The sequence below is a fragment of the Stigmatopora nigra genome, chromosome 10, assembly GCF_051989575.1.
Source record: "Stigmatopora nigra isolate UIUO_SnigA chromosome 10, RoL_Snig_1.1, whole genome shotgun sequence".
Taxonomy (NCBI): Eukaryota; Metazoa; Chordata; class Actinopteri; order Syngnathiformes; family Syngnathidae; genus Stigmatopora; species Stigmatopora nigra.
The window spans coordinates 13,170,170-13,181,960 of NC_135517.1; the positions used below are offsets into that span (position 1 = coordinate 13,170,170).

Genomic DNA, 11,791 nt, shown 5'->3' on the forward strand with positions numbered 1-11,791 from the left:
CAATATTAAAACAGATGTCCAGACCAATAAAGTAAATTCCTGAAGGACTGTGCGTAATGTGAGTAATTGATCATTTTTTTCCCTCTGCGCTGGCCTCTATTTACCAGCATGCTCCTGTTAAACAGATTGCCCCTGCAGTCAGGAGTGGGGCCCATATGGCATAGCATTTTACTGGCAATTTGACTAAACTGCTGATGAAGTGTTGCTGTTCCTCTGGAGAAAACCTGTTGGAGGAGGTTGATTTTTGTACTGAGCTAGCTTTTAAGAGCTCCCACCCCCCCAAAGTCCAAAAATGTCTTCCGTTGTTCAAACAAGGCCGCTGGCACAGGTTGGGCTTTTACCACAGCACAGGAAGCTTCACTTCCCAAGTTGGACCTCAGGTTGGCTTCCACATCCTCAAGACAGCTCAGCAAAGACGGGATGTTTATCATGATGCAAACCTGCTTCGGCAAGATGCAATCACAACACTTGTGTTTCCTGCTTTACTGTAAGCAGACTAGGATGTGTCTCTATAGAGCGTAGTGAGTTTAAATGAGATACATTTGCAATGAAGAAAAGCTGGCTAATCCCTTTTAATATTTTGTAATCAAAAGCAATACTACAGGGCGCATTAAGTTATTATCCCCATCCCCGTTAACCAGGCAATGGTAGTCATCTAAACCGATGCTAAAAATATACTCGACAAATAGCTTGCGCAATAACAATGTATTTAACTTTGTCCTCCTTCTGTTCCTCCTCTCTCGTTCCATCCCGACACTTCATGCCAAATCGAGGGATTAAAGGGAGACGTGGCCATGCTCCAGAGAGATGCTGGGGGAATAGAATCATCACTCACCTATTAGACCGGCCAGGGAGGCAGGCTTGATAATCTTTCTGTATCCTTGGTAAAACATCACTCTGCCTGATGCCTAAGGCAGGGAGGGATTCAAAGGGGGGGAAAGGACATTAAACACATTATTGCAGAGACAAATTTGACAGAATACTAACAATATTTGGAAAAACTTAGCAAGGAAAGTAGGGAGACCAATTTATTCTGAGACAAAAAAAAACCAAATGGTTTTAGTTTTTTAAATGAATAAAAGTAATATTGTTATCATTAATACTATTATTATTAATCAATTGCTATGCACAACTGAACCTGGATTTGAACCCAGGACCTCAGAGCTGTGAAGCCAACACCCTAACCACTCACGACACTGAGCCAACCAAATATTTTCAATTAAGCCAAAATAATAAAATTTATACATTTGGCTAAGAAGAAATACTTATTTCAGTGCAGAATGTCCCTACATACACCAAACTGTTTTTATGGTTCTCTATTCTTTCACAAAATTGTGCATACGTTAATGTCAGCATCACTTTACCGTTGCAGAATGTATCCTTTAATTGGCTGCCATCTGCTGGCTTTCCACACTATTTACACCAAGCCAACATGTTTCTTGCTTTGCTATGTTCCAAAAGGTTTGTTCTTTTTCCACAAAATTTAAATTGAATTGAAACCCAAACACCCCATTAAGTGAGTCCTCCTTATTTTATGTAAAATTTTATGTATTATAATATAATATGATACGATATATTATAAAATAGTATATAATATGATATAACTTTCGCTGTTTTACGTCCATTTTTATTAATTTCTATTTAATGGCTCTGATGTCTTTTGTTTGGGATTAAATCACACAGGGAGAGGAAAAAAGAGGTGTTTTCATTCATATGAATTCTTCAGATTTCCACTGTATTTTTGTAAACAATGTCCAAGGCCCTGCTACTCAACTTCCACGATACAAAAGTTTGCAAAAATTCTAAAACTACTAAAGTACATTGAAATAACAAATTTTACTTTATTTCACTTACTGGTCACTAAAATTTAATCACTAAAACACACACACACACACACACACACACACATAAAACAACTGATGATTGTTGATAACATTGATTGTTGTAACATACCTGCATATAGAAGATGCACTTTTAAAAAATGGTTGTATTATAAGACAAGATAAGACAATTTGAATCTAATTGCTGTTTTAGCATGCACTGTCATGTACCAAGTGTATACCCTCAAAAAATAGAGAGAGGGTTAAGCAGTGATTTAAACGCAAATGGCACATCAATATCAGTTTGTGTCTAAACGCATTGTTAAACCAGTGTGCCATTGTATGACTCTCAATAAAACAACACAGGAATACAATTAAATACTTAAGAAAATGTGTCTCGTTATTGTTTTGCTACAAATTTTGCTTGCTGGTGGTCTTCAAACTAAACTAACAGGGACACTCGTTGTCCTCCAATCTAGAACTAGCATTGTGATGGATTTTAACCGAGTCATCTGGAGACATTGATGATAGTAATGAGTCGCTTGGGGAAATTGGTGACACTGTATTGTCCCTTACTAGTTCTTTCATTTTACAGGTCCTGGAGTTTCCATATGGACCAGGATCTCCAGTATCAGTGGGAATCGGATCAAAGGAAATGGTGCCGTTGTTGAGGTCCAAAGTGGTTGGTGGGGACATGTCAGGGCCTGAGGTGTGATGATAGAGCTCTGAATGGCAGTCATCAATAACGGGTTCTTGTTTAATCACCCGGCCCATCATTTCTGATGTGCAGACTGTTGGGGATGAAACTATTGTGAGGCCGTGTGCACGTGCTTGAATCTCCAACTCCTAAGTCAAAGTCAAAATAGGACTCATTCAGAACTCAACAAAACTCTAACAACAACAACAAAAAATAATAATTTTACATTTTGATAAGATCTTTAAAGATGAAAATCCAGGTCAGTGGTTGAAGTGTGGTTAACTATCAATTGGTTAGTCTGAAAGTGGAACTGCACCTGAATTCGAAGCATAAGGTGACGATTTGTGTGTTCCAGTTTCCGTTGTCTGCACTCGAGCTCTTTAGTCCGCTGTTGTTCCCGCTGTAGTTTCCTTATATAGTCCACTGAAGCTTTTAGAATGGTGCCCTTATTCCAGCGCATATCTCTAGGGTAGACAGAAGACAAAAGGTCTAAAGTCAGAGTCAGCTGATCAGCTGACCGGAACAACAAAGAATTTTCATGGCCATATAGAAGAAATAAATCATTAAAATGATCTATGTGATGAAGTCAATGATTAAAATTGTGTTGATAACAACTGAAACTTAATAGATGTAGAGATAAAAAATGATATGAGGTCATTTTGAGGATTTTCTTTTAAACACATGGCATCTGTTTGAAATGAAGTGCTGAAAACATGGACGCAAGCTGACAACAACTCATCAATTTTATTATTTTAAAGTAACTTTGAAAGAATGTGTATTTATTTGAGATTTTTCAATGAATTCCAAAACATACTTACGGGTCATTTGACTTGGGTATTAAGGTCCCAAGTTCTTTTATCCGATCATTGATATTAAATCTTCGTCTTCGTTCAACTACAAGTTGGGTATAAATAAACTTTGTCAGTAAACACGACTCTTGGCGCTCACACAAAATAATAAAAGAAAATTGTTTTTCTTTCAAGTAGTACATATTGCATTTGAAATAACTGAATATTTTCGGTATCTAAATTGGCACTTAGGTCCATTTTACTGGTCAAAAGACCAAATTGAAACATAATAATGAATAATAAAAGAATATGCCATACAACAACAAAAAAATGACTCACTTAAGTTATGATTGTCCTTTTTCTGTCTTTCTTTTGCCAGAGCACGCACCTCAGCCTCTTTGAGGAGAAAAAGAAACATGAAATGAATGAAAAAAAAGGATGTACTCATTGAATAGTTAAGACAAAGCAGGCTATTGTACATATTTCTAGTAGTTGACTTTCAGATTGAATACTTGGTAATATTCCAATGTCATGCGTCTAATGCTATCACTGATAAGCCTCTGAGATTTAATAAAAGCTAAATTTGCAAACACAATTCTGATATAGCATACAATTAAACCATATTGTGCGAAATTTTGACATAACCTAAATACTATATACAGATATTCTAAAATCTGAATTCACAATACATTTTTGAAATTCTGTTTATGTTGCTTACCTACTGGAAAGCCATCTGATCTCTGATAGTTTTCATAAGGGCCACATTGTCCAGGTTTGCTCAGTACTTGCTTCATGCCAGGAGCTAGAGTAATTATTTGGCAAATCATTGAAATAATATACTTTATAGTTGCATACAATACCAACACTCTACTATTTTCATCACATAATTTAAAAAAAATTGGGGGAAAATCACCACAAAACTTTTTTTCAGGCTTAACCAAAAGATAAGATATTTAATGAAAAAAAAAACATTTTGTAATGAGCATACTTGTCACAGTAGTGCATTCTAAATTGTAATCCCAGGGATTTTAATTGCTTGGACAGGGCCTTAATGCTGTAAAAATGTACTAACAGTGGAAAAACTTTTACCTGAGTATTCCCTTTTAATGTTTGGTGGGCATGAGTTGCTAATGGCCAGGCCTGGGAGTGGAAGTCCTTGGTTGCCATATACTTCGAGAAGGTTACCGGACACTGGTAGCTTGAAAAAAATAAATAAATGAATAAATAAGAGGGGGAGAGAGAGGGAAATCTTAAGCATAATTTTTATGTTGAAAGTAATTAAGATGGCAATTGAAATAAGTCAATGAGAATAAAATTACAGTGGGGTTCATTTGGAGTCCTTGATCCATAAGTCCAAGAACATCTTCATTGTAACTTGACTCCATGCTAATAATATCATCGATAACATCATCCATCTGTAAGGATATAGAACACAAAAACAATTCAACAATTCTTTACATGAAAAAACAATACACAATGAAAAAACTATTATCAGTTCATTCACATGGAATGAAATCATGATCTAAAATACACATACCTCTTTCTCACAGTTAGAGGTGAGGGTGAGATGAGCCATGGGACTGTTGGGGGCACTGCTTGCAGGCCCTGGTGGCAAGCCGTGTTCCGGAGGCTGGCTGGGGCATTGACTGCCAGATTTGCCTCCCAAGGTGTTGGATAGATACTGTCTCACCTGCTGCCTTTGGTTCTGCTGGATGTGGTATTTGTTGGGATTTTCAAGATGGGACTGCACCTACAATTTAACATTAACACTATAGCATCAAAACTATCAACAGTTGCAATATACCAAACAAGTAGATCAACAACAAGCTTTTAAATCTTTATCTTAACATTAAATGAATATCAATCATATTTTATACTTTTAATATAAAGTTGTATACCCAAGTAGGTCATGTACTAGATGGGCAATTAGCAATTGCAGGGCACATGTAGACAAACAACATATAGGCATTAATGCCTTCCGACCATTAGAGAGTAATCCTTGCCTCTTGCCGAAGAACCATGTCATACAGTTAATAGTAGACATTTTATAATTGATGTTGGAAAAAGTGCAGTAAAACAGATGGCGGTGTTATATAAATTTATTTACCATTCATTTACCACCTCCATTGGTAATATTGCTTTTGTTTTACAATATATCCCTGTACATTTGTTATTTAAGGAAGACACAAGTAAAAGATTAGTGAAAAAATAAATCTCATTTCCTTTTTCTAAACCGCTTCATCCTCACTAGGGTCGCGGGGGATACTGGGGCCTATCCCTCCTGACTTCGGGCCAGAAGCCACCCTGAATCGGTGGCCAGCCGATCGCAGGGCAAAAGGAGACGGACAACCATGCACACTTACACCCATACCTAGGGGCAATTTAGAGTGTCCAATCAGCCTATCATGCATGTTTTTGGAATGTGGGAGCAAACCGGAGTACCCGGAGGAAACCCACGCAGGCCCGGGCAGACCATGCAAACTCCACACAGGTGGAAGTGACCTGGATTTGAACCCAGGACCCCAAAGCTGTGAGGCCGACGCGCTAACCACTCGCCCCATCGGGCCGCCCGTAAAAATAAATAAATCATTAAAAAAAAAGCTTATTGAGTAGTCATCGAATATAGCTGTAATGTTGCATTAGTGCTTGCAGTGAAGCCAATCGACAATTAATGCAGGAACGCTATTAAACTACCACAAGTTGACGTTATCATTATGAGAATAGAAATCCAGCCGACGTACCTGATAGTGACTGTATTCAAGCATCTCCAACATGTCATACAACAGTGATATTAGTTTGGATATATACTAAATCAGAGTACGTCTATATAGCGCACAAAGTAGCTATATTGACTATGTAATCCGGGTGAAATATTGGTCTAACTTGTCAGTGTGGGAGCAGTCAGCCTTTCTGGTCAAGTTATCAAGGATTTAAGGCTCATTAGTTATGCAAGTTAAGAAATAGAGGAGGACACAGAAAACTCATCCTCCCACTTTTGTGTTGTTCCTGCAAAACTCTGAATTTATGTCTTTATTGAGCCTGTTTGACGTCACAACTTTCAACTCACAAAGAAGTCTTTTTACTATTTGGCCAGTAGTTTGCGAACCAAAGCTAGCTTAAGGCCAACTAACATTTATTCTTTAGTTCTGCTCATCAAGTATACTAGAACATTGTTTGTTCTGATCATCATGAGTACAACTGAGTACCACTGTTCTCGTACAAATACGACATGCGGAAACTAATGTATGGCGGCTTTTAAAAGGCATACACTTTTGGAAGCATGCTTAACTTAAAGGGGTGTTTTAGATCCATGAAAACACTGCAATTGTAATCTTTTTTTATGTTTTGTTTTTTTCCAGTTTTTTGAAAGGGTAATTTGAGACTTGTCTTGCCACGGGCATAATTCCTTCCAAGAGTCAGTCATTGACATCATCTGTCATTTATAGAGCAATAGGGGTTTTATATTATCTCTGAGCCAAAGAATTGTGTTGACTTATTTTGGGGGAAACAATTAACCACGCTGTCAAACACAACTTATGGTCCATTACCAAGCCCCAAAAGGCAGATGGACACTGGTGCTAGTGAAAAATAAGAATTAAAAAAAAAGTAGGAGGAGGTTCACTTAAAAACAGATTGGTCATTTAAAAACATGGAATTAAACTATAGATCAATGGGGAGATCAATCTGAATATTACTTTTTCATGAATGTGATAAACAATGTGTGAAATTAGGCAATTGTTTCAAAGAGTTTTATACAATATGCGATGGAAAACCAAGCACTGTGGTGAGTTTTATTGGGAATTCGTTGTACAGCATAATATTTTACTTCGGAGCTCCGACTTGATGGACCAAAACAACAAAAATTATCCACTTAATAATGTGCAACACTTAAAACATATAGACAGTATTGTACATAACATTAGTCAAAATAGAACCAAATATTACTGTCTATTGGTTATGCTTCCTTTAAAATTAGAGAGCTAAATACTTTTTGCATGCCATTTGTGAGGAGCCATTTAAGGAAGGGGTGTATAGTATACTTTATATACTGTATGTATATATACTGTACTATATATATATATATATATATATATATATATATATATATATATATATATATATATATATATATATATATATATATATATATATATATATATATATATATATATATATATATATATATATATATATATAAATTCTTCCATAATTGTGACATAGGGTGACAAAAAAACAAGTCCATATAACCAAGGGTGATGGAAGAGAAATATTTAGGTTTAGTTGAAGCCTTAAAACATCACATTTAAGAAATAATTATGGATTTTTTTCCTTTTTCAATTACATCATATAAATAGTTTATCCTGTATGGATTCATTCTTGCAATTTACTGTAGAGATCCCTCATTGACTGCTGTGCGTCTAAGCTGGGATACTGAAAATTTCATCATCAATTCACCATGCTTCCTAAAATAGAGACATGCCCAAAGTGCTCCAACTTGCTCATGTCTGCCAATACGCATGCCCATTTTTTTTTGCCAAGACTTGATAAGGGCCCGCGAGGACCAGAGTCGGTGACCCCTGATTTAGAGAGTTCATTCATTCATCTTCCATACCGCCCATCCTCAAAAGGGTTGCTGGAGCCTAACCCAGCTGCCATTGGGCAAAAGGCAGACCACACCCTAGACTGATCACCATTCAGTTGTAGGGCACACGGAAAGACAGTCAACCATCCATATTCACCACCACCAGCGGGAATTGAGCCCGCGGCTGCCCGTACTATAGTCAGGCGAGTGACCGTCTACACCATGAGGCGGGTGATTTACAGAGTTGATTTAAAAGAAAAAGAGTGAGCGAGAGAGAGAAAAAAGGTGCGTCACCCATATACTCATGCTAGAAATCGCACACAACAAGTATTTGTCTGAATAATTGGAAACTTTTAGATCAGAACAAGAAAATACAAACTTGGTGGATGTACCCAGTGGCACAACAGTCACTGAGAAAACAAAGGATGCTTTCATTAAGAAGTCAAAACCATGGATTCCTTTAAGCTTCCTCTACAGTTTGGCCTTTCCCTAAGCTCAACCTTTGGGTACTGAGGGAAGTATTAACAAAGGATGTTTCTTTTTGCATGTACAAGATCTCATTTTATTGATAAACTCTTTGTGAGATAGAAGTTTATTACCTTGTCAAAGAGAGCACATGGGTCTACGTTTAAAACGGTGCCTTGAGGACTTATAACATTTCAAGCGATGAGCGTCATTCATCCAGCCCTGAAAGAAAAATAGATCTATTCTTATCCCTGCAGCAACTCTACTTCTTTTTGTGTCGACAAGCCTCACTTGGGGGCATTTTGTCTTTGGAAGATGATAAATATTTACTTAGTTCACTGTGTTAAGATGGTCAATTTTAAATTTCCAGTGATACCGTGTAAGATACATGTGATTAGGATCAATACGGAGATTAAAAAGTAGCACTTTAACTAGTTTAACATGAAGACTATTAGCCTTTCCCCTTAGTGTCTAGTTCATCATATTTGTAAACATCTACAGATTAATTAACTGCATTAATTTTGGTGGAAGTTCCCTATTTTGGACACCTGTAGCTTGCAGGACATTGTGTCTTATGGAAGTTTCATGTAAAATGTACTGGGTGCAATTTAGGTAAGGTAAACTTAATTTTGATCTGGAGGTTGAACAGATTGATTTAATTCTAATTTATTTCAATACAAAGCACTTTAGAACATTAACAAGGCTTGGAATAATGAAGATATTTGTATGTACTTTTCCGAAAGCTTCATTTTTTTCCAGAATTAACATACTATTGCTGTAATAAACACTTTGAGCAATTTAAAAATCAATAACTAATGTTTTATTTTGGAAAAGCTATTGTTTTTCTCTATTTGAGAATATGTTAGACAGTGTGTTGGATTGGCCTCGTTCAACTTAAGATGCGTCATCCTAAAGTAAAACTTAAAAATGCTTTTTTGCCTGCGATATTCTGGAAAGCGGTTTTATCAGATATTATCGGGACAAACCGCTTCATTGAGAAGGGAGCACTGTACAAAGAGATGTCTTTGATTCTTTGCCTATGGCTAATTGTTGACATTAGCAAGAATTAAATATCCTATTCCAAGAACAAAACACATCCCATTTGTCCAAAGTCTGTGTGAACTTGCACTTGCACTGACTAATAAATGTATTAACACTCTTGGTACTTTCCTGACATCTCTTGTAAGAAGGCAAACATTGATGATATTCAACAGTAGAAACTCTATAAAAACAATTCTGAATACAAACTTTTATTAAAATGAACATTGAAAAGAATGGTAACTTTTTTTTCTATAAAAGCAGTATAAACATAACTCAATATCTAAAATAAAGTACACATATTCCTATTATTTTGCTTGTTTGTTCTCACAATTTTTCTAGGTTGTATAATTTGTTGTAGAATTGAGGCCGCAGTAGAAGAATTGTTTTGAGCTCAATTAAATCTAAAGAGTAATACAATTGGTACAGATATCTTCATTAGTGTGTAAATTCAAATGTTGCTTTTACCCACTAGACATACAAACACTACCATTAGAAAAGCTAGTAAATGAAAAGGGATAGATAGGTATCATTTATTAAAGCTAACAAACAAAAAACAACGTACAAATGAAAGGCTCTTTTCATTCAGTTTTAAACATCTACCAAAATCAAAAACTCAATTAAACAAACGTATCATTCTTCTATTCTCCAGAAAAGGTCAGTATTTAACCGCAAATGTCTGCACGTGGCACTAAATGATGATCTTGACAAGCTTTTCTTGGCTCTCAAGATGAGCATCAGAAAAATGTTTAGGAAAACATTGACCAACTAATAACAGGTATACAGACAGTTTACAGATTTTAGAATTTGCAATGTGATTAAAATTTGGAATGCAGGAAATCCCAAAAGGAAGAAAAGAGTTTTGTTTGGAGAAATCATTTAAATGTTGGGTGGCTGGCAGTAGAAATATGTCCAGAGGCGAATTTGGGTTTGATCTTTTTATCAGCAATCACAAGCATGTGTAGAAGGTCAAAGTATAACATTAACTTTACCAAAGGTAGAAAAGCCATCATCTCAATTGTTGCTGTGGCTAAATATTGAGTGGTAAAAACAGGAAAACACCAAAAAGTAAGACATTTCAATTGTTTTGGCCACCACCCTGTAATTGGAGGGATAACAAGATGGCACATAACGACAACCAACTAATAAAACGCATATGGAGAGTATAGAGATTTTAGTATTTGGAATGTGATTCAAATTTGGAATCCAAAAATTTTAAAAGGAAGGCAGGCCTGGTAAGCTTGTTGCCTGGTGCTAAACATCAGATTTCTTAACGCGCACTTATCGATATTTTTGGAGGAATGTTAATTTCAAAACCAAAACCAACTATCATCACTCTCATAGCAATCAAGGACATTAGACTCAATATATTACGAGAATGCTGAGTGCTTAATTAATGGCCAACGGAAGTTTTTGATGATGCAGTGATGTGCTCCAACTTAAGCTCTTGCTGATTTAAACCCAAACTGCTTCTTGGTAAGCACGTGTTTCAAACGGCACTAGCACTGAATGGACACCTTTGTTTTTTTTTTTTGGGTCAAAAGAGGGCAACTGAGGTAGTAGTGCTCAATGACTTTTTGGGAGCAAAAATAGGAATGGCAACTAAGCACACCATTCACCTTCAAAAGCTCAAGTACAAAGCTTTTACTTGTTCTACTTGAAAGAACATTATGTCTAGATGATAAACCACGTCTGTGGTGTAGCTAGAACAATCAGACTTTATAGCCAAAATAGCACAAACTCTACCCAAAAGCTTAGTCACATATCCGCCTAGAAGGAAATCTCAAAAAGTCATTTCGTTTGTTCTTGTTTTTTTTATTTCAAATGTAAAGGCCCTAACTTCCAAAAATCACCCAAAATATTAGCATAATTATTGATTGCTGTTCATTTGTACAGTTATTAATGATGAACAATTTTGGTTTGAAAATGAGCACAAATTTGATGCCACAATTAAAACAACATTTCAAGTTTCATTCACTTTGGTCTATTATTATTTCATTATAATTTAGACGCAACAAAAAAAATACCATAGCAAATAACTATGCATTAGGTTGTGCAAACTTCCAGCTGCACCAGACAGTTTGTTATAATTAGTAATTGTCTTCATAATTTAAGATTGAAAAAAGCTGAGGTTTTAGAATGATAGAGCTGCTGTGTGTCTTTTTCCAAGACAGCAGTGTCCTTTCTGGATCGATTTTTTACAGTGGGTGTTGATAGACAAGAGCCCCTTTGTTAACCATTTTAATATCTCAATTTTGCCGGTGTGTATTCTCATTCAATATCCAATTTTTACTCGACATGCATGAAGTTGAAAATAATTTCAAAGCCATTGAGATGAAAGTGGTACTATTGCTAGACGTCCATTCATGGTGTTGTTGTTTTACAACATGGGTTAAAAATG

At 36.1% G+C, this 11,791-nt stretch overlaps 1 protein-coding gene across 1 annotated transcript; it reads right to left on the reverse strand.

Moving 5' to 3' along the window:
• Positions 1-1,789: 1,789 nt before the first annotated feature.
• On the reverse strand, positions 1,790-6,194 carry mitfa (melanocyte inducing transcription factor a). Its single transcript, XM_077725824.1, has 9 exons — positions 6,047-6,194; positions 4,843-5,055; positions 4,625-4,720; positions 4,395-4,503; positions 4,024-4,107; positions 3,645-3,701; positions 3,336-3,411; positions 2,834-2,981; positions 1,790-2,666 (listed from the first exon to the last, which is right to left on the reverse strand). The coding sequence occupies exons 1-9, from the start codon at positions 6,077-6,079 to the stop codon at positions 2,268-2,270; spliced, it is 1,215 nt and encodes a 404-aa protein (XP_077581950.1). The 5' UTR covers positions 6,080-6,194; the 3' UTR covers positions 1,790-2,267.
• Positions 6,195-11,791: the final 5,597 nt, after the last annotated feature.